At 47.6% G+C, this 22,313-nt stretch overlaps 2 protein-coding genes across 3 annotated transcripts in view; one reads left to right on the forward strand and one right to left on the reverse strand.

Annotated features, from left to right (window-relative positions):
- Positions 1-9,474, reverse strand: part of TTBK1 (tau tubulin kinase 1) — a 104,105-nt gene extending 94,631 nt beyond the window's left edge. The window contains exon 1 of one of the 2 annotated variants that reach the window (XM_084514783.1): positions 9,348-9,474. The gene's annotated coding sequence lies outside the window, so the exon portion shown is untranslated. Of the gene's footprint in view, positions 1-8,940; positions 8,962-9,347 lie in introns of those variants that run through there. The other variant, XM_084514784.1, reaches the window with a different exon arrangement.
- Positions 9,475-18,177: 8,703 nt separating this feature from the next.
- ACSS1 (acyl-CoA synthetase short chain family member 1) overlaps positions 18,178-22,313 on the forward strand; it is a 37,507-nt gene continuing 33,371 nt past the window's right edge. Inside the window, exons 1-2 of the mRNA XM_084514196.1 lie at positions 18,178-18,474; positions 21,445-21,541. Of these exons, the coding sequence (XP_084370322.1) occupies positions 18,207-18,474; positions 21,445-21,541 (365 nt within the window). The 5' untranslated portion in view covers positions 18,178-18,206. The remainder of the gene's footprint in view (positions 18,475-21,444; positions 21,542-22,313) is intronic.

Raw genomic sequence — 22,313 nt, forward strand, 5'->3', positions numbered from 1 at the left:
GCAGAGCTCAGAAAATGGGGAGAAATGGGACTTGGAGAGGGAAGTCTGTTACTTTCTTCCGGTCTCTCTGACCAAGCTGCTCGGATTTTTGATCAGAAAACTAAATACAACACCAGGAAATCTCTCTTGCATCATAACCAACTTAAGCCTCTAGTGATATAACAGACAGACATCATGGTCTGCTTACAATAAATAAATTTAACTGCAGGTAGATAAACTTAAGCTGCGAAGTCAATATAGATCACTATTTGCAAAGCTTGAGTAGTCTGCTGGTTGCCGAAATAAATATTTCTGAAACAAAGCAAAAGCTAGGCAGAGGTTGTACTTCTGGTGTCGCTTGGCCTGCACCTGACACCCCTTGGACATCACGTAAATTTTCATTCCACTTCTGGAAGACAGGGAAGGAAAAATCATGTATTTATAGATCTGCCACTTGGATTTCAAGTTGCCAAGAGCTTTCTGAAATTTAATAAAAAATCAGAGTAAGTGAGGTAGCTGACACTTGCTGCACTGATACATCACATTAGACCAAATGAGACCATGTGGGACAAAATTTTCCTGGCTTCCAAGCCCACTGCTGATCTCAGCAGAGACTGTTTGTAATTACACAGAAGAGATTTCCTGGGACTGACGGAAACATTTTATCATGCCAGCTGCTAGCCACTTAAATCACCTCTCTACAGCCCTCCTTTAACTATTTCTTCCATTTTTCTGGGAAACTGTCTGCCCTGGTTGGAGCATGCTCAGAGGAGCACGTTTAACCTTCTTTTACCTCCTATTTTCCGCAAATCTACAGTTACATCCTCTGATCTGCAGCCTTAACATTTTTTTTTTAGTTTGCAGACAGATGGTGAATTGCTCAAAGGTGATGTCCTCACGGCTGACCCACTTTTTCTTCTCCCCTTGGGAAATCCCAATACATTCTCGACCATATTCAATGGTTCTAAGCTTTTTTTTTTTTTCTCCTCCTCAAAGACAAAAGCACCCAGGGATGTAAAACTTGCTCTGAGACTCGAAGCTCAAATGTCATTGTTATTTGAAGGGCCTACAATATGATTCTAGAGGAATTTGTTTCCTTCATAATTGATCTAAAGATAATAGTAACAACAAACACAATACCATCGAGGCAGATAGCAGCTGTAGCCCACACCTGTTTCTCTCCGTGACTGAACATCCTAGAAAGACACATGAAAATTCTTGTATATGCAAGCATGCTCTGTTTAATTCTGTCTGCATTGCTGCAAGAGTCAGTTTCCAAGGAGAAATGGTGTTACTAAGCTCATGGAAGTTTTACAAGCTGGCCTCAATTGCCTCTATATAAGCCATTTCCACATGTATCTACGATGCCATCCAGTCCACAACTGTCAGCATGTGCTTCCCATCTCCCAGCCCATGCAAACAATCATTTCCCACCCATAAACCACAAGAACAAGTTTTCTTATTTGTTGAGTTTAACAGCTCTATGACTTAGGCATGCGTCTTCTCATTCTGCTATCAGACCTTTCAAAACATTACACCTGATCATTGTGCTTGAAAGAAGAATCTCTTGAATATTATTCTCAAAGGAAAAAAAAAAAAAGAAAGAAAGAAAAAAGGAATAATAATAATAATAAAAAATTTTTAAAATCTGTTCCTCGGGGCAGATTCATTGTAATAATCCATATTTGTACTTTGATCCTCAATTTGCCAATGCTTTGCCAGGTAACTGGATCCTGAGAATTTCCTATTACAGAATATATACGGTTGTATTTTGTGCCTTTACTGTAAAAATTATTTTAATTCAATCCATAACTGTATTCAAGTAATGGAAAACAAAATTTATACCTAAGCTGGCAAAAGCTCACAGTTTTTCAGACAGATCTCAACCTGAAATGGGTAATTATGCCTTCTGTGTTCAATGTGCCAGGGCAGGCTGGCTACCAGAGAACACTTCTAATAATACTCCACAGACACAACAATCACTGCTTCGAGTCCAGCCTGGGCTCTTTGTAGTGGGGGAAAAAAATAACGAGAATTGCACCACAATCAGAAACGCAGATGGCAAGGTTAAAGAAAATTTGCTTGGCAAAAAAAGCAACTATACTGAAATATCAGCTTCAGAGTTGCCATCAATCTTGAAATAGGTTGCACAGACCTACATGTGACCAGACAGCACTGAAGCCTAGAACTTAACTTAAATGCCTCCTGCCTTTTCCCCCAAGCCATCAAAAGAGTGAGAAATCACTGCTGCCTTCCTTTTGAATTCGTCTTTTACCCTTTTTTCCTCCTGCTCAATGTACAAAGGCCAGTGAGCTTCATCTTTGCTTGATGAGCAACCACTCTTTCTAGACAATGAGATGAAAGAGTCAAGAAAAACAGAAAGAAGAAGTGCATCTTACACAAAATACTTCTTAGCACAACCAAGCTCAGGCTCAGACACCTCGGACTAAGGCCTACAGGTCATGCCAACAGAGCACATTGCTGCAGGGAGCAGCAGGAAATAGTGGGACAACTCTGTCCTTGCCTACAACTGGACAGACAGACATTGGAGTCAGGAATAGGCCAGCATCCACACCTAATGGTCACTAAAACGATGGAGATGAAGAAGGGCTGAAGGATGCCTTCCTAGTCACTTGAAAACTAAACTCTTTACAATGCAGGTATCTTATCCAAAAGGCAAATGGAAGGCAAATTCATTTAGCATAGAAGCATCCTCCTATGAAGTAAATTTAAGAGACTGAAGGGCTCCTCCTGCCTGACTCATTTTCCTCCAGAAGCTGCGAATTGTTGTTTCACTGGAGTTTTCTTTTCCTAAAGGAAAGCAACTAGAGCAAGGGAGGTGGCAGATTCTAGATCTCTTGCTCTTTTCAGATCAAGGCTAAACACCTTTCAAAAGGCGTGCTTTAGCTACTGTAAATTTTACTAAAACCAAAACCCAAACCCACATTTTTGGGTGCCAAGACACTACTGAATGAAAGTTGACAATCAATGGAAGCAGCACAGTGGTTACAGTGCGTTACCTACAGTCTACAAAGATACACTGATTCTGGATCCACAACTTCAGGTTCCTGCTTCACCACTAAAAGCTACCTGCAGCGAAAAGAAAGAGCTCTCTCCTCAAGGTTATTCTCTTCAAGGTTATTTCCTTGGCTTTGAGCTACTTGAACTGGTTCGTTGTAGGGTCAGTCAAGTGCAAGCACCAGCATAATGCAGGAGTGGCACCTCAGATCCAGTTCAGCTTCAGTCAAGCTGTGCTCTGTGTTTGTTTTCACAGCACCAAGTCCTCAGCCTACCATGAAACCACAGGGCTCAGCCATTTCTCCTTCAAAGCAGCCAAGTAACTGCCTCAAGCCAACCTCTTTTCCAAGGAAAGCAAGATGCAAGAAACCAATTACTTTTGATAACTTACTTGCACAACCCCTAAACCAGTACATTTTAGAGCCCAAAGCATCTAGATTCTGTATAAATAAATTGAGACAAGGCCAGCTGCGTGCCTCTGGACAGATGCACCCCTACCTCACAGGTACAAAGCATTGCTTTTTCACATTAGGGATGGATGAACTGCACAAACTGGGGTTTGGGGAGGAGGATGAAGGAATTTCAGATACACTCCTGCCTTCAGGCTACGTTCCCACCATCAGTGAATGCCAGGGAGGGAAAAACATCGTGTGGCAATAGGTCTTTGTGCTGACTGGCAGCGATCCTGTTGGTGACACCTCCTCGCTGACCCCTTGCACCAAGAACAGCCACTCGGATCTTAGGCACACCAACAGCTGAGCTTGTGAGGTAAAAGCACAGTGTGACAACCTGCCTGTCACCAGTGCAAGAGCAGCACGCTGAGCCGTGGAAGACAGATTCTCATGAAGAAGCTGAGGTGCCATTTGATTGAGATCTATACCACCAAGATCATCATGGAGTAAGTGAACAAGAAATGACCGTTCACTGCTTTTTCCAATGCATTAAGGAAGCAGCAGCATGCGACTCCAGTGGCATCACACCAGCCAGAAGCTGGCAAGCATCATGTCCACGGCTTTTGGTGGCAAAAAGGCCAAGAACGATAACCTAGGTTACCTAATTCTGCAATGGGGAAAGGAAAAAGACAAAATGTTGTAAGCACAAAAACAAAACAAACAAACAAAAACACCAAAGAGTGCTTTCAGCAGTATGTCATATTGAAATGGGACCTTTTGGGGTGAAACAGGTCTCATAAAGAAGCTGGGGAATTACAATGTATAGATTCAGGGAAGCACATTTAGGAAGTTGGTGAAGGGACTGCATTCCTGGGCACTCCAACAAACAAGGTATGGCAAAAGAAGGTCAGGTCACTCCAGTGGAGGAATGGCATATGTACAAAAGAAAACAATGGACTTAAAGGAGATAGGTAAATGAATTGTATCGAGCCTAAATTCTAAGATGTAGCAGCAAAACTACCCCATTGACCCTCTGACCAGAACGATGCAGCAGCTGTGGTTTGCTGAGGGAGAGCAGAGGAGCTGCGAAGGGCAGCAGTGGGTAACTTCAGCTGCCTTTTGGTGATCAGGTTTGTAACTCAATAGTAGCTCAACTTTGTTCAGTAAGAGGAGAAATATGCCACCCTAAGGAAAAAAAAATCAAATCTTTGGCCAGAGCAACCTCTGTTTTGCTCTTTAAGTTGCTTGATTTTAATTCTAATTGGCTTATTTTACAAGCAAAAGTCTTTTAAAAATAGAATATACACAGAAAGGAAGAAAAAGGGATGTATTTTTCTACATTAAATGTAAAATCATCAAGCAAAAAAATATCAAAGAGCTGGAACAAACTGCTAAAGATGAACGTTATGTATTTTCCACACATACTTGACCACAGAGCAGCCAGCCAGTCTGCTGCATGACAGACTGACAAGGAATAGAAAGTCTGAACAAAGAGAGATGATGCCAAGGATTTTTTATACTTTGTTTTAAAGAGCTTTGCAGAGGATCTGGAAATCGGTCTTACTTCTTCACCAGACACGTTCAGAGAAGTGAAAATGAGAATTAAAACTAACCGGCAGGCAGGCAGATGGGAGATGCCATGACATTCAGACCTATAGGAAAGGCTAGGTGTTTTCAGATGACTAGACAAGCGTGCAGATAGGGCCATCTCTCTGACAACAGTGTATCTGGAGAGCCAAAACCTCCTGGTGTGCTACCAGACAGACCAAAGGCCTTAAAAATTAAGATTTCTCAGGATTAAACCAAAGTCTCTCTAAAACTAGTAACCGGTTAAAAGAGGGGAAAGCAAACAGGAATACATAGCAAGGTTTCACAACAGTTATCACATAAAATGACACACCCTGTGCACATGCAAAATTATTCAGGATAACAAATAAAAAGACTAAAAAACAGCAGACTGCAACACCAAGAAGAGTGCAGCTAGGAAAAGCATGTTATATGTGTCACTGGTAGGAAAAGGACAGGAGCAATAAGGGATTTTAGCCTTCCCAGGTGGGTTTATGATCCTACAGTTGAAGTCTTTTCAGTAGAAATCAACTTTCTCCTTATCTGTTTGGCAGTCTCTTTCTATCTCATGGGTAGGCCACCACAGCTTCTCCACTTACAGCCTCTGGGCTGATGGTGAGCCTTGGAACATTTCCTATCGCATGGACAGCGAGGAATCCACTTCCATCTGTCACGGCTGACACTAAATCTCTTTCTTTAGTCTAGGCTGCCCTATTTCTCAGAAAAAAAAAGAAAAAAAGAAAAAAAAGAAAAAAAAAAAGGAAATCTCTGCCCAGCAGCTCTCCCTCTGCTTCCCATTGTCCCTATATGGCTGGAGTCAGCCCGTCATCTGCAGTCTGTTCCTTTTATATTGTTCACCAAATTAAAGGTGACATGGCTTGACACCGAAAGGAAAGGCTTTCCAGGCACATCTTATTTGATTACACCTACAGTCCATCACACAGTCAGTATCTTCCTTCTCAACCACAGAAGGGACCCTTTTCCATGCAAACACCTCTTGAGGAGTGAAGAAGACTTAATGGAAGGCAGTGGGGAACTGGGTAAAACCAAAAGGGATTGTGAGCCTAATGAAAATCCTACTCTGGTAGTGATTTTTTTCCATATAAAGCCCAATATATTGATGCTATTTGCTTTTCTCCAAAAAAAATTTGAAAAGTTCACATGAAACTGCACCTGATATGCACTGAGATCTAAAATCACACTGCTATTCCTAGAGTTCCCATATTTACTGGGATAAATGCAGCAGGTCTCAATGGTGTGATACATATTCCACTATTGGGGAAAAGACCAAGAGCTGATCCTGCATGACACAAAGGAGGGCTGCCAATGTCTAGCTTCTGTCTTGTAAGGCTCCTACAGGCAGGGGAGCCTCAGCCGGAATTCAGACACAAAAGTGCATAAATTACATCATCTCCATCATCTTCCATCTCTCTTTCCTAATACTTCAATAAGTGTCTGACCAATTTCCCCATTCTTCCTCTGCCTGAGGGAAGGAAGCTTTATAGCAGGCCTTTCTTATTTCTGTCTTCCAAAGCAATCGTGGTACTTATTCCAACTGGACAGTGTCTCAAAATGACACTTTGGGAGATTTCAGGATGTTTCTGGGGAATATCCACTTTTTTTTTTTTTTTGAGGGAAGGTGGGAATGAAGCACTAGTCGTACCCATTCTTTTATCTTCTTCAGCAAACCAGCTGAGCTTAAACATTGGCAAGTGCTTCAACAATCACACCAGCAAATCTTGGGCTATGCCTTGCAACGTTCAAAGGAGGAGAAATCAACAAAGTCAACAAGCCACTAAAAATACTAGAATAGTCTACAAAGCCCCTAGGGACTCTGTAGAGACATACTGTTCTAGGAGGTCCTATTTTCTGTCTTCTGCTCTATTCACTGTTTTCAAAGTGAACCAATGTTACTGGAAGGTCATCATGGAGCTCTGGCAAATGAATCTAATCTAGGACCTTCCCAGGAAGCCATTCCCACAGAGTTTACCTGGAACCCGTATACAGACACATACCTAAATAAGACCAATGTAGAAAACTGACAGGACGTGACTGAAGAGGTGAAGCCATAGCAAGATCCATCAGAGAGTACTGGGCTATCTAACAAGCTGTAAGACAATGTGGCAATCTTTCCGTAAGAGAAGGCAAGAAACCACAAAGGAATCACAGCACTTAAAGAAGGATTTGGCTCTTCCTGGATCTGTCTGATCACTCCTGCTCTGGAAAACATCAAGTACCAACAGCTTCCATCAGAGGAGGGTTTCATTCTGCCTGTTCCAGCATCGAGACGTAGTTGGCTTCACCACCACACTTCCTTTCAGCACCAAACATTGGGGTTGAAATGGAGAGGAAAGGGGAAGGAAATCAATACATGGGCTGAGATGGGGGCACTTCATTAGCATCAACCCTGGAAGCTGTTGAAATACATTTCCTACACCAGAGAAAATCATTTCTAGAGGACCAAGAACACTGATGGATCTGATTTTGTTCTTGCTAACTATTACAAGAAAAATATATATATATCCCTGAGACTGATCCTGGCAAGAACAGACCTAAAAGGAAATGTTAATTCTGGTGTTTTTCTTCACCGGACAGAGAAGATGCCCATTCTTGAAGGAATGAAACTATCACAAAGCATGCAAAAGCACAGAGAACACAGAATTTCCAGCAGTGGACACCACATATGCCAAGGAGCATCGCGTCTCAAAAGTTTCTGACCTCATGTGCATCTGTATGAAAATGCCTATGACATGGATGATCACAAGCACATAACCAAAAAAAAAAACCACATAATTCGTAGCCCACGCCTATTCCACTGAGAAAGTATCAAAATAAGTTGGTAGAGTGAAATGTGGTGAATAACTACTACTAGTTCTGATGCTTGCTGATTGTCATAGCACCTATAAGCTTCAGCGTTGAGCTAGCAGGTAGCACACCCTATCTCAGACACAGCATGAGGTTAAACTCTTTCCTACAAAGAAAAAAATCAGATACTCAAAGATCTCTGTTGTGATTCACCGCGAAGTTTATTGCTAAAAGGTAGCACTTCCAGTGACAGTACAAAGAACATAAAGAAATGCATATGCTGTGGTAAAATCAGGAAATCTTTCCTTCCATCAATCAAATTACCTATACCTCCTCCTTGCAAGCCTATAGAAAGTGAAAAATGTAGGAAAATGTTAAATGTACACCTGGTTTGGGCCACTCCGGAACACCACAGCAGCACGTACTGAAATCCCACCCAAAAAAAAAACAAGGAACTGAGCAGGCACCACACCGACAGGTATCAAAATCCCCCAAAACCCACAAGGAACTGAGCAGCGACTGGCTCAGCAGACCCTGGAGGGGCAGCGCCAGTCGGTGGCCCTCGGCTCGCCGGTTCCTCGTGCTGTACGAGACGTGCTTCAAGGTCATGGTGGTCGTCTTGGACGTTGGTGGTGGGTCTGAGACGAGGTACGGGGTGGGTACCGGGTACCTTTTTGCTATGTATGTGTGGAAGCCGAGTGACCGCGGGCAGAGTCGCCGACACAGCCTCATGTGCCACGCGCACCACGGCACGAGGCTGGCGGCTGCAAAGCTGCCTCGGGCACCATCGTGCGCCAAGCGCCGTAATCTCCTCATGGAGGGGAAAAAGCCTACAGAAAAGGAACCCTCCAACCCCAGCGTTAGCCCGGGACATCGCAGCAGAGCTCCGTGCCCCAAACCGAACAAAACCCCAATGGGTTCTCCACCACCACCCGCCCATCCCTCGCACCAGGCGGAGCGCACACGCCCGCCCGAGCCACGGGCACGCTGCTACGGGGCTGGGGGGCACCACGATGCCCCCTGAGCCCCTAATCCCCCATGCCCACGCCGTGTGCCCCCCACCCGCGGTGCCCTCGCCCCTCGCCCTGCCCCTCCCCGCGCCTCGCCCCTGGACCGGCACCGCCGGGACTCGAACCCGTGGCCCCGGGAGCCGCCCCCCCCCCTTTCCGCAGCCCCTCACCTGGGGCCGCCCCGCCTCCCCCGCCGCCCGAGGTGGCCGCGTCCGCCCCTGCACTGCAGCTAGCGGCACCCCCCTCCCCCGCCCCTCTCGGCAGATGGTTCGCCCCACCCCGTCCCGCCTTCTGATTGGCGGCGGGCGGCCGTCACTCCTCCTGGAGCCCGCCCACCCCGCGGGGCACGCTGGGAAACCGAGTCCCCCGCCTTGCTCCTCCAGCCCACAGTCCGGAGGGGCGGACTACAAATCCCGCGCTGCCCCGCGCGCAGCACCGGAGCGGCCCGGCCCGGTGCTGGCCCGCACCCCGCGCCCCCCACCCCCACCCCCCAGCGGGCGAGCGAGCGGGGCGCCCCCCCCCCTTTACTCCGCCATCGCCCACCGCGGCCTCCGCCGCCCTCCCCGCCCCGGCTCACCTGGCCCCGCCGCCTCCCGCTGCGGCCGGCGGAGGCAGCGCACGTCCCGCGCCGCCAAGCGCGGCTTCACCGATCCCGGTGGCGCCGGGCTGCGGTCGCGGGGCGGTTGCGGGGCGGCCCCGGGCGCATCGTTTGCTCGTCCCCCCCCCCCCCCCTCACGGAGAGGAGCCGCGGCGAGGCGGCGGGATTCGCCCACAATGCACCGCGCCGACGGCAGCCCTGACATCACCCGCGGGCCGCCCCCGCCGCCACGGCACCGCCCCGGGACCGCCCCGAGCCGCCGCCGGCCGGGCTGGGGCTCGGCACCGCCACCGCCACCGGCAGCGGAGCCCTCATCCTGCAGCCCCCTCGCAGCGCTTGGGAGCGGCACCGGCAGCGCCACTGCCTGCCTTTAGGGTGGGGTGGAGCACTGCGGGGGGCCGGCACCGGCACCTCACTGCTGCACCGGGGCCGGTTCCTGCGCTGCCGGGGATGGGGATGGGCTCAGCTGGCCAAAAAACGGGCACGGCGGCGGTGTGGCCACGGGGGCAGGGTCACCCCTGTCCCCGGTCACCCCCTGTTCCCGACCCGGTGTACTAAACCGTGACCCCAAACCGGAGCAGGACTCCCCGCCCCATCTCACGCCGCCCTCATGTGTCCCATAAGCACACGCCTCCAAAATCCCCACACACCTCCAAAATCCCCACACACCTCCAAAATCCCCACACAGCTCCAAAATCCCCACACACCTCCAAAATCCTCACACGCCTCCAAAATCAGCCCCCCACAACCCAGGCTGTGGTGCTCCCCGTGTGGGACATGCCTCCCAGCCATGATTTTCCCCCTCCCGGAGCACCGCGCCGGGGCTGTGAGGGACCCATCTCTCTCTCTGATCCTTTTGGGTGGCCTCCAGGCCCCCTTTTCAATACCCAACCTACTGCCATGGATGTCTTTGGCACGCCGCTCTCCCAGGCTGCCTTCCAGACATGCCTGAGGGCCTCATAGAGCTTTCCCATGGAGGGATGCACCTCGGGGAGAAACTCGTGGCCAGACACATTCAGCTCTTTCTACCTGCATGTCCTGCTGCCAGCAGCCTTTTCTATAGGGAAAATGAGCCCACAAGGCCGAGGGCAGGGTACTCACAGCCCAGCAGGAGGGAGGACCACGATGGTGTTTTGAGCAAATTTGCTGATGGCAAATTTGTGGATAGGGGCGCAGGATAGGGGCGCAGGATAGGGGCGCAGGATATCCAAGCCACTGTTGGGATCTCAAGCTCTCATCTCCGTTTGACTGGCTCCTAAAGTTGGCAGTATGCATACAGTTGTGAAACAGTCCTTTCCGCACTCTTTAGCCCTAATGTCTAATCTGTGGTGGTTTGCAAAGGAGTTTCTGTGCTTGCAGGGATACGTTACATTAGTTTTGTGGCAATGCAATTTAGTTTTGGAAGTTGTCTTGCCCTTTTCTACATCCGTAGCCTCCTTCCTGCATACAGAGGAGAAGCTGTGAAGCTTGACGTCACAAATCTCTTACGCAGAATATAAACCCCACAAAGCTAAGGTAGTTGTTCATCTTGGACGGGGTACGTTTGAATCCAAAACTCATCTTTAGGATAGAAGCAAGCTCTTTATTAAGCTCTTTCTGTTAATAGGAACGTGAGTCTTTCTCACTTTTCTGGAGCACAATTCAACAGAGCAGTCAACCATTTCTTTAGCTTTGAAGGCGCTGAAATGGACCCTGGGTTAAAAAGAACCGGTTCCCAGCCTGCCTCGAAAGGCTTAGGTTTAGTGCTAAAATGTGCGTTTCCTTTCTGGTACGTGAACATCCTAGCCTTAAGATTTTCAGTACTCAGTCGCAGTCCCCAGACTCTTGTGTTTTGAGAGGGATTGTACTCCCCTTACCTAATGTGGGAATCCCGTTTTTGTGCCTCAAGGGTCAATGGTGTAAGGCACTTAGAAATCATTGCGGATTGTGGTTGTTGTCAATTGCCATGGAAATTAAGGCCGTGCAAGTACCTTCTACCCCTTCTTCTTCCCTTTCATTTGTTGTCCGGTTACTACTCAATATTACACCTTTGGTGAGATGTCCAAAAAAAAAAAGCATTACGTCCTAATGTTAACAACTCTCTTGTTTTTTCTTTCTCTAGGTCTGCCAGTAGCTGACAAGGTAGAAAGATGACCTCTTCTCTTTCATTCTTGTGAAGTTAGAGGCAGTGCCCATTTAAACTGTGGCTGAGGCTCTGCGATGGTGCAAGTCTATCTTACTCCTTCAAATTCAGTGATGCTGCCGGAGTTTTCAGTAATGAACTTTGAAGGATTCAACCACTCTAAAGCTTTTGGACAGTGGCAATTATCTGAAAACATTCCTACAGGTTTATCTTCTTCGTCTACGTTTGTTTGCTCTCTCCATCTCATTCAAAGCAGTCAGGACTGGTTTGCTTCCCCCTTCTCTGGAAATTTGTACTAGGAACCATTGTTAGAATCAGAATCCTGATCTGAGAGCACGATGAAAAATGTTGCACTCCAACTTGGACATTGGAGAGGAAAATGTTCATGTATACGTCAGTATGGTACTCAAACAGCTGCTTACACCTTTTAACTTTTAAACCTGAGAAGCAACAGGTAGTTTCTACGTTGCCCTCGGGGATAGTGTACTCTTCTGTACTTTGCTTCTATACAAACAGCTCAAAATTTTAAAGTCATGTTGTCGCTCATACCACCAAACAACCTTGCACGGCATTACACGTTCCCCCACCCAGATAGATTTTGCCCTGAATGCGAGACCAGACAAGGAAATAATGCCGGCACGTAAAACTAACTCGTAAATACATCTCTTTTAGGCTTGTTTTGTTTTGATGCTTTGTGGGGCTTAGCTGTACTTCAGTGAGAAGAATGTCTTCTGGTGTGAACTGAAATTATACCTCTATGCCACAATGTCCCTCTATTTTTTTTTTTTTTTGGTGAAGGGGGGGTTGGGGAGGGGAGAGGAGGGTGTTGATAATTCCTTGTGGACACCTGAAAGAGTTGCAAAATAATAAAATTTAGGTGAAGGAAAAGTTCCTTCTCTTAATTTTTGTCGTTGTTGTTTTTCTTTTCCATCTGGTCATAAAATGAAGGTCCCATTTTCTGGCTTTCGGCAGAGTGCAAGCGTGCTGAAACCGTTCACGTTACGTAGACTGTATTTGTCTGAAATGATAATATCATACCTATAGTCTGCTGCAGGCTCAAAAGCAGCCTATGCCTCCTGGACTGTTTTATGCCTTTGCTTTTGTTACTACGCCCTTGTAAGTCTTCAACAGGGAAATGAAATTACCCTATACAGAGGAAACACCATCCAGAAGAAACTTCAGGTGCTAGGGTCTGAATTTTCACTGAAACCAAAGGCAGGGATCTTCCTGACGTGAAGAAAGGGGCTTTAATCTATCCTGGTTTGTTTACTAATGAAGGAGCGTGAAAGAGATGCATGTCCTTGTCTCTGAAGAGGAGGTGAAGGAACAGCTAGTGCAAGGAACACAAAGTTCAGTTATGCCGAACTAACAGGTGGTTGTATCCCAGCTTGGAGACGGCAACACAGAATCACCTAGGTTGGAAGAGACCTCCAAGATCACGTAGTCCAACCTCTGATGTAACACTAACCAGTCCTCCACTAAGCCGTATCCCTAAGCTCCACACCTAAACATCTTTTAAAGACCTCCAGGGATGGTGACTCGACCACTCCTCTGGGCAGCCCGTTCCAATGCCTAACGACCCTTTTGGTGAAGAAGTTTCCTAACATCCAGCCTACACCTCCCCTGGTGCAACTTTAGCCCATTCCTCCTCGTCCTATCACCAGGCACATGTGAGAACAGACCAACCCCCACCTCGCTACAGCCTCCTTTAAGGTATCTGTAGAGTGCGATAAGGTCGCCCCTGAGCCTCCTCTTCTCCAGGCTGAACAAGCCCAGCTCCCTCAGCCGCTCCTCATAAGACTTGTTCTCCAGATCCCTCACCAGCTTTGTTGCCCTTCCCTGGACTCACTGGAGCCCCTCAATATCCTTCTTGTAGCGAGGGGCCCAGAACTGAACATAGCACTTGGGGTGCGGCCTCACCAGAGCCAAGTACAGGGGCACAATGGCTTCCTTAGTCCTGCTGGCCACGCCGTTTCTTGTACGAGCCAGGATGCTGTTGGCCTTCTTGGCCACCTGAGCACGCTGCTGGCTCATATTCAGTTGACTAGCCACCAGTACTCCCAGGTCCTTCTCTGCCAGGCAGCTTTCTAACCACTCAGATGGCTTTTCCAACCATCTTCAAACTTCCAGATCTAGAGGAACGCTTTGGCTGCAGCCTAAAAGCCACGTGCATGTAAGCTGCCGCAAGCCAGCCGACCTTCCTCCCATGATCTGCCAGGAAACAGCAATGTAGGCACGTAACCAAATTAAAGCCAAAACTTGCAGCCCAGTCCTTGACCTGAATAGTGAGTGAGGATCCGGAGCCTGGCATTTATGTGTGATAGCTTCTACGCAGCCGAAGTAAATACACCCCGGGTGCCCTGAGCTGGAGGACTTAAAATGTGCGTGGGGCACCAAGCACAAACCCAGCAGGATTGTTTTGGAGGAGACTGTCATGGTCCTGGGTGCACTAAGAAGCCTTAACGGCTCCTACCAGCCTCACCGGGACTTCCCTGCCCACGGGCCCATGTGCCCTGTTAGAGATCAGTCTTCAGTCCCTGCCTGAGCAATGCTGTGCTGGTTTGCACGTGGATCCTGACTTGTGGATAGGCTTCCTAACTTGCGCTTGGCCCCGTCTTGTCAGTATGGGCCTGCCAAAAGCCACAGGAAAATGCCTGACCCAGGCTACCATCACTGGACCTGATCCTCATCTGTAGAGTGACTTTCTGGCTCCACCTCACACCTGCTTCATCACCACAAACTTGACTGATGATTTGGGCTCCTGGTTGGATTTGGCAACCATCGCTGCATCCACCTTCCCGGGTACTTGGCCCTGGCTGGGGAAGGCCTTGCTGGCAGGGCTAACTTACCAAAATTAGAGCAGGGTTTTGTCCAGGCCAGTTTGGAAGATCTCCAAGGATGAAGAGACCAGCAGGTCCCTCCCCTGGAGAAGGTTTCCCATGCTCAGTCAGAATTATATTGTAATTTGTGTGTCTGGCCTTTATTGAAAGGATGGAGAACACAATATTACTTGATGAGCTGACGTGGAAATCAAGCAAGAGCTGGAAGCTTCCTACTTTTCTCAGTCTTTTTCCCCAGACAACTGTTGGCTTATGAGCGTGCCTCTGCCACATCGACACCAAGCCCAGGGCATCACTACCAAGCTGGAGGGGACAGAAGAGTTTGGTGCTGAAACCTTCAGTCCCTACTTATGGTGGGCAGTCCCAAGAGGAGGCTGGCATGATGGAGAGGTTTATCAACTAGGAGTTTCAGGTCCAAAGCACACAGCAATACCAGTGTGTACGTGGCTCTGTAGTTTTGCCTGTTTTTGCCTTTTCCTACCTTTCTTTGTGGGGTCAGGTATCAGTTGTGTGCACACTAGGTGGGAAGACCATTGAAAAACATGGTTAGGAGTAGAACAGTTACAACAAATTCATGGGTTTCATTATCTTCTTACTCTCAATTTTAGGACATTAAAGGAAAAATGGGGACAAGCAATTGGGAAACATAACACAGGTCAAATACCTGCTTTGTAGCAGGGAAAAAGGGACGGAAAAAGACTGAGCAGAGTTTTTCTCATCAGCCCTTTGAAAGTCAAGACTGCATGTCTGAAGCCCAGTCTCAAAATTGCAGTTCCCAAGAGTAATATGGTTGTGTTGTGTTGGTTGGGGTGGGCTGCAGGCCAGCCTTCTTCCTCAGCTGCCCTGCAATAAAAAAGGTTTCCCACAACAGGGTTGCATGTGGAGCTTCCTAAAACTCTGTGTTATGACAGAATTGGGTATTTGATACAGGAATGCAGAGCAAATCTGTCAGAGGGTGTCATTGTGTGTGTCCATGGGATAGCTGTGCCCAGGAGTGGGGCACAAACAGAAATCCCCTGATATTCCTGATCTCCCAGGTTGCACAAGCCTGTGAAAGCAAGAGGTGGTTTGTGGGGTAAATGCAGAATGAACCCATGGAGAGGTGCTGTGGCATGGAGGCTGGAGCCAGGATAAGCCTCTTTGGTGGAGTCCCAGAGCTGCTGAGACTGAAGGCTGAGGCTTCAAACCATCTCCAGCAGGTCACTGATGGATGCAGAGAAGCCTGACTGCCTTTCTAGGACGCCAAATGCTACTTAACCCAGCAGGGATGAAAATCCTGTGCTTGAGTGTTTCCAGTTGAAGGTCGTGATCCTGCAAATACCTCTGCCTGTGTTTAGCTTTATGCTGGCACCCTGAGGACAGGATGCTTGCAAGCTGCATTGAGCAAGTCTTGTATTTATTGACAGGAATCAAAGATGAGGCCAATAAGTGACATTGTTGGATATTTTAGTAGTCGGAATAGGAGAGGATTGGTGGATGCTGATTTTTTGTTTATTTATTTTTGGTGTGTGTTCATTAGTTTGTTTTTGTTTTTGCTACAGCTCTGATTAACAGATACCCATAGCCAAACTCACCCAATACTCACACCGCTACTGGCTTGGTTCCTCAGTACTTGCCATGATGTCAGCATAAAAGACCCTTGATACATGCCAAGGGCTGCTAAAATCTCATATTCAGTGAGGGTGCCTGGCAGGAGCAGGAGGCTGTCTCAGGAATCTTGGCCGCACCAGGGAATGAATCCCACTGCAGTGGTGGCCACAAGCCTTTGGGAGCTGCCTTTAAGAGGTTCATGGATCACAGTAAGTGGACGTCCCCAGAGCTGCTAACACCAGCATCACTGTTGGGACTTCATAATGCCAGGAGGGGCTTCTGAATGGAGAAATGCAATTCCGTAACTGCTTTTACCTAGCTCCAGCCTTTCCTGGCATACTCAACCACTGTACTTAATGAGAATTGCTGTAACCCTCATTTGCTTTTGAAAGTAAGCAGTCTGCTGTCAGCCTTCATCACCAGAAAGTCAGGGACAGGGAGGCATTAACAAAACCTCATCTCCCCTCTGCCCAGCTCTCTTCAAAGCAAGAATTTAGGGTTGTCCTTGTCCTGCCAAGCAGCCCAGCTGAGCTGGGAGATCAGGTGCTCTGCAGGCTGGATTGTGCCCGAGTTGTGCTGATGGTGGTCACAGCTTTCTTTGAGGAAAAAGACAGCCAAAACCTGAGGATGGAGGGTTGCCTGGTGAAGCATGAAAAAAAATAATAAAACTTCATGTTGGAAGAGGAAAATCAGTCTTATATGGAAGAAAATCAGAGAATGGCAGCATTCCCAGAAGATTTCAAGGTCTGCAGCAGCCTAGGCAAATTAAACAGCTAGTTTTTCAGGCCAAAGAATTTAATTTCATGCTCTGTTTTTTTGGACAACACTTCCCCCCATTTCTATCTGCTGTTTTGTGTGTGTGTGTGTGTGTGTGTGAAAAGCTTTCATCTGAAATACTGGTTTATTTATTTATTTATTGCCTATAAGCAATTTTGATGGAAAACTTTTGAGCTACCCTAAGCAAACCAACCGAAAGCAAAACAACTCCCCATACTCCCATCTGGCACCAGGTGGCACACACGCTATTGGTTATAACTTAGCACTTACCCAAAAAGAAACATTGGCGTTGAGAAGACAAGGAAGGGATACATAATTGCATTAGCAGTGTGACAATGCCAACTTTACAAGGAAGTTAAGGGTGTATTTAATCTTAAGTGTTACCTATAAAACACAGCTGGAAACCTCAGAAGTGCCAGAAATCTGAGTCCTGATAAGGTCTATACTATTTACCTAGATAAAATGTCTGGTGATATTCCTAGGAAATCCAGAGAAAACACTACCTTGTTGCTACCACTGCCAGAACAAGCTAGAGCTTAGCACAAAGAATAGGTTAAAGTCGCTATTCTTGAATATGAAGTGTGCTTTGTCTGCCCAAATTCTGGAAATTCATTGAGGTGGCATTTAGGAAACACTCGATAGTTTGGCACTTCTTAAGGAATCCCAGACCTGGCTACGAGCTTTCCAACTATGTGCTGGGAGGCAGGGCCAGACCACCTAAGAGAATTACTGCACAGCAAAGAGGGCAGCATTATGTGCAAAGAAGAAGGTCGGCGTTATCTGCTGCAAAATCTCAGTGCTCATTTTTGCGGGTCAGGGTTGAACCGTGTCTCTCAGTCCCCCTGGTGCTGCGACTGAGGGGAGGTGGAGGAGCACCGTGATACCAAAGCTGGGAGCTCCACGTTGTGGTAATAATGATGCTCGCAGAAAAAGAAAAGCCAGGAAAAAGAGGATGGAGACCTACACTGTTTAAAGCTGTGAAAGCGATAAGGGGGCAGTGGTAGGACTCATGTCTGCGTGTGGGTTCAGAGAGGGTTCCCAGAGCTGTGTGGACACAGGGATGCATTGGGGTGAGCATCTCTTAGGGGGTTTTCTCCAGGACTGTGTGGTTGGTGGGTGCTTATGTGTGTGCAATGTGTGTCCCCGAGGCTGTCAGGGTGTCTGCCTGGCTTCAGGAGGGTTCCTAAATCAAGGCCCTGCACCTGGGGAGGAACAGACCCACACACCAGTCCGTGCTGGGGCCTGACTGGAAACACTGGGTGTTGTTGCCACCGAGCTGACCACGACTGACAACGGAGGCTGAGGACACCCAGCGCTGCCTCACGAGGGGATCATCCTCCCCCTGTGCTCATCCCCAGCGAGGAGCTGCCCCCCTCAGCCACCCCACAGCTCCCGGCCCTCCCCGTGCGGGCGGTGTCTCCCGAAGCCATGGGGGTGTTCCCGGGGCGGTGCCGGGGTTGGGGCCGGCACCCGGAGGGCCCCGAGGACAGCGGAGCAGGGCCGTGCCCCATGGCGCTGGCGCTGCGCTGCCTCAGCCGCCGGCTCCGGCTGCGGCTCCCGCTCCCCGCCCGGCGCCGCTGCGGGGGCGGCCCCGCTCAGCTCCCCCCCGGCGGCTACGGGGCATGGCAGGAGCGGGCTGCCCGCGACCCCGCAGCTTTTTGGGCCGAAGCGGCTCGGGGCTCGCTGCGCTGGGACAGCCCCTTCCACACCGCCTGCGAGGCCGGCTGGGATGGAGCCGGAGCCCGCTGGTTCCTCGGTGGCCGCCTCAACGTCTCCGGTAAGGCTGCCCCCCTGCCCCGGGGCTGCGCCCGCGGTGATGCTGTGCCCGCAGCTGCTCGGGGGCTGGGTGCTGGTGGGGAACCGAAGCTCTTCAGCAGTCGAGTTTTCGGCAGGACCTGTTGCTTTTCGGTTGTTTCGGCTGGAGGCTGAGCTGGAGTCCAGTCCCTGCTCCTTGCTGTGTCTGTCCTGACTGCCCTCAGTTTATTTCGGGCTGTATCAGCCTTGTCGTCTCTTCCATACCATGGGCAGGCTCCATCTAGTGAGACTAAAACCCCAGCCCTACCTAGGGTGTAACTCGGTGCTGAGGTCTTTTAATAGGGAAGTATATTTTCGTATAAAGCCACCTTGCTTTAGCACAAAAGAGCGGACCCTCCCCTGGGCTTCCCAAAACACAGCTGTCCCCACGGGAGGATTCCCAGCTGTGGAGTTCCCAAGGGAACAGAGCTGTTTGTACAGCCCTACTTCCAGCACCCAGACTTCAGCCAAACTCATGTTTTCAGTGCTTCCCGTTGAAAGGAAGATCCTGGCTGAGCACAGAGGGTTGTTTGGGATCCATTATTTCATTTATATAGCAGAATCAGCACCTTTTTCTTAATCCCATATGGGTCAGGTAAAATCCAGCTGTTTCTGGGTCTGATTTTACACCGTGTCTTGCATCTGGTTCTTCTGCAGACACTGAATGCCTCTTATGTTTTCTCTGCATAGCTTGAAAAAAAAAACAAAAAAACAAAAAAACAAGTCACAGACCACTGAAACACAGCTGCAGAGAATTAAATGGTTTTGCTGTGACTGTTTTCCTTCTTTTAAAGCATGATGGAGATGAATAGCATGGTACTCAGCCACCGAGTGGCTGGTTTTCTGCTAAGAGGCTCGAGTTTTGTCCATTGATCTCTTGATTGGAACAGCGGATAAGAAAGCACACAACAGCTCAGATCTCTGATTTGGAACAGGCTTTTTGCCTGGGGGAGACCTTGCAGAGGCATGAGGTTCAGCGCTTGGGGGTTTATCTCATTGTGACTCCTTTCCAGGAAAAGACCCCAAGGAGCTACTGTACCTGCAAGGCACCGTGTCCTCAGGAGCATGTCTCGTTGAATTGTTTCTGCGTGCTTTTCCAAGCCTTGTCGAGGAAGCAAGAAAACAGACGGAGAAACCATTAGGGTGTAGCGGTAGGGGGCAGGTCACCAAGTTCTGTTTTGTGAAATGAGAGAAAGGCACTTGCAATGTCAGGAAGGAAATAAGAGTGTTTGGCCCCGATTCACTGGTCAGTTCTTACCGGGCAAAGAACAGAAACTCTCACTGGGCTCGCTGTAACAGAAATACCCACTGAAATCTGGGTATGAGAAGGGAATGCTGCTTGGGAAATGAATTTCTGTTAATGTATTTTACTGTAATGTGGTGCAATATGTAAGGGTATTTCTGCAATGAGCTCGGAGGTAGGAGTTGGTAAGGGTCCCAGAACAAACCACAACAGATCTGATTACATATGGATGGACAACAGAGGAAATCAGTGTATGCTTAAAGCATTCCTCCTCAGAGCTTTTGTCCTCCTGTATTGTGTTAAGAAATGAAGAAATTTTATCTCCTTTATTTATTTATTTATTTATTTTAGTATTACTGCAGAAATTTACATTCAAAAGTAAAAGCCTTAAAACAACTGAAGGGCTTTTTTTCGTATTTTTGAGATAGAGAGTTGTTCTTGTAGTGAAACATGCTGAATTCTGAGGTTATTTTATCTCCTGCTCATCTTCAGAGCTTCATTTTCACCTTACTTGTAGTGCTGTAAATCAGCTTTGATCATAGAACAGCAGAAGCAGGCTCCAGGGCTGCAGTTCACCTAACCTTCACAAGTTTTGACAGAACAATAGGCAGCTTTCATTGCACCTAATTTATCTGGAAAAATAAAATCCTTCCTCACTAGTATTAATATCTCTAGGAAATGTGATCTGAAACTCAGCATTTATTTCTTTTTCAGGGTTATCACTGAGTTGTACAGCAGCGTGCCTGACTGGTTTTTAATAATTGTCTATTGAAATATCGTAACTGCCTTTACAAGCATATAATGAAGTACGAAACTGTAGTTTAGGCTTGGAATTAAAAATTTACAAGGCTAATCTTTAATCATCAGACAAGTAGCTGCTGAACGTGTGGGCAGGCTTCTTGAGTGGATTCTTGAGAAGTTTTTTTTAAGGTGGGTACTCTCTGTCCCTTCGCTCAAACTTCACCTCATATAGTTGTCCAGGTCCCTTTTACCCCTGGTTGTTACATGGGGAAATGGACCTTCAAAAGCGAATTTGCCCTTCATATTTTAGGAGTTGTAGCACACAGTTTGAGATGTGTTCATCTTTCCCAGCTGTCTAGTAATATATAGATACATGTCTCTACTGTGTGTGTTTACACTAGATCCTAAAGTTTGAGATTATTTTTAGTAAGTGGAGATTCAGCCCTTCCAATTATACCTTGGAATAAAAATGCTTTGCGTGAGCTGTAATTAGAAAATCCAAATGATGCAGTGCTAAAAATGCAAGCTGGGGAAGGCAAGTCTGTCAGATTTACGTGGTAAAACACTGCTCTGGTGAGGAAAAGCATAAGAGTGTCCTCCTTGTCTTGGCGCTGGTGGGAGCAGGGGAGAGATTTTTGGCTGGTTTAAGCACAGCTCCCCTGAGTGCCACTGAGCTGAACTGAATCAGGCAAGGCCTCTTGTGGAGATGTCATCTCTAAGGCAGCTGTACCAATTCAGTATGGTATTTGTGGTATTTGTACACAACAAATATGGCAAAGACAACTTTCCTATTACTACAATGCTGTCCATGTAAAGGATGACTTCCCAGTGTTTGAAATGAGCGGGCAGCTAGCTAGGTGGCTGATGAAGTTTCAACTTAAGTCTACCTGCTGTTATGCTTGACCGAGCTGAGTTTACAGAACTCTGTGTGTGTTATTAGGCTTTGATTAAACTTCTGCTTTCTTACAGTAAATTGCTTGGATCAACATGTCGAAAAGTCTCCGGACAGAGTGGCTTTGATTTGGGAGAGAGACGAGCCGGGAACTGCAGTGCACGTCACGTACAGGTATGGCACCTTCTCTTCTTACAGTGCTGGGAGTTGTGGTGGGACTGGGAGAAGAATTGCTTCTCTGAACTCAGACCTTTGTTAAACTCTTAATTCTTCCAAGGTACCCCAGTACATAGGACATGCAGCTACAGCTTGTGGCATTGTGATGAGGTATCTGCTGAAAAATGAAGTCTTGTTCCAACTTAGAAATGATATTCTTCCCTTGGCTTCTTCATGAGGGCTTCCTAATCTTAAATGCCTATATAATAAACGTTCTACACAGTCAGAAGTACAGTGGATGCAAATTAGTGGTAATTACTGAGAATTTCAGATTCAGATCTGCCATCACCTGGTTTTGGTGTTAATCAGGCTTGCTTGTGGTTTCCCTGTCTCTAAGTGGGTGGTTTTAGAACAGAAAGATTTATTATTTTTTTTTTCTCGCTGGCTTATGTCTCATCTGCCAGTTTTCTTTCTGAAGTGTCTGTGGCAATAGTTTGGGGAGCAGCTTTCAGTTTCAGAACAGCAGCAAGTGTATTGGTGCAAACAACGTCCTGTGTTGTTAGTCAACAGCATGATACGGAGTCTTTGCTAGAGGGGGTTTCAAGTTCCCTGTATTCTTCTTCCCCATCCCCAGTGCATTTTAGAGCAATCTTGAGGCTGCTCTGAGAGATACCAACTTGTAATTGCTGCTATAGGTAGTAGGGTTTGTTAGAAATGGCAGACTTCAAATGTTTCTCTCCTTGCTGTGTGCCCTTGCTTAGGAGACAGGTCTGCCTGCAAAAATGCCTTT

This window comes from Aythya ferina (genome assembly GCF_964211825.1).
Source record: "Aythya ferina genome assembly, chromosome: 3".
Lineage (NCBI taxonomy): Eukaryota > Metazoa > Chordata > Aves > Anseriformes > Anatidae > Aythya > Aythya ferina.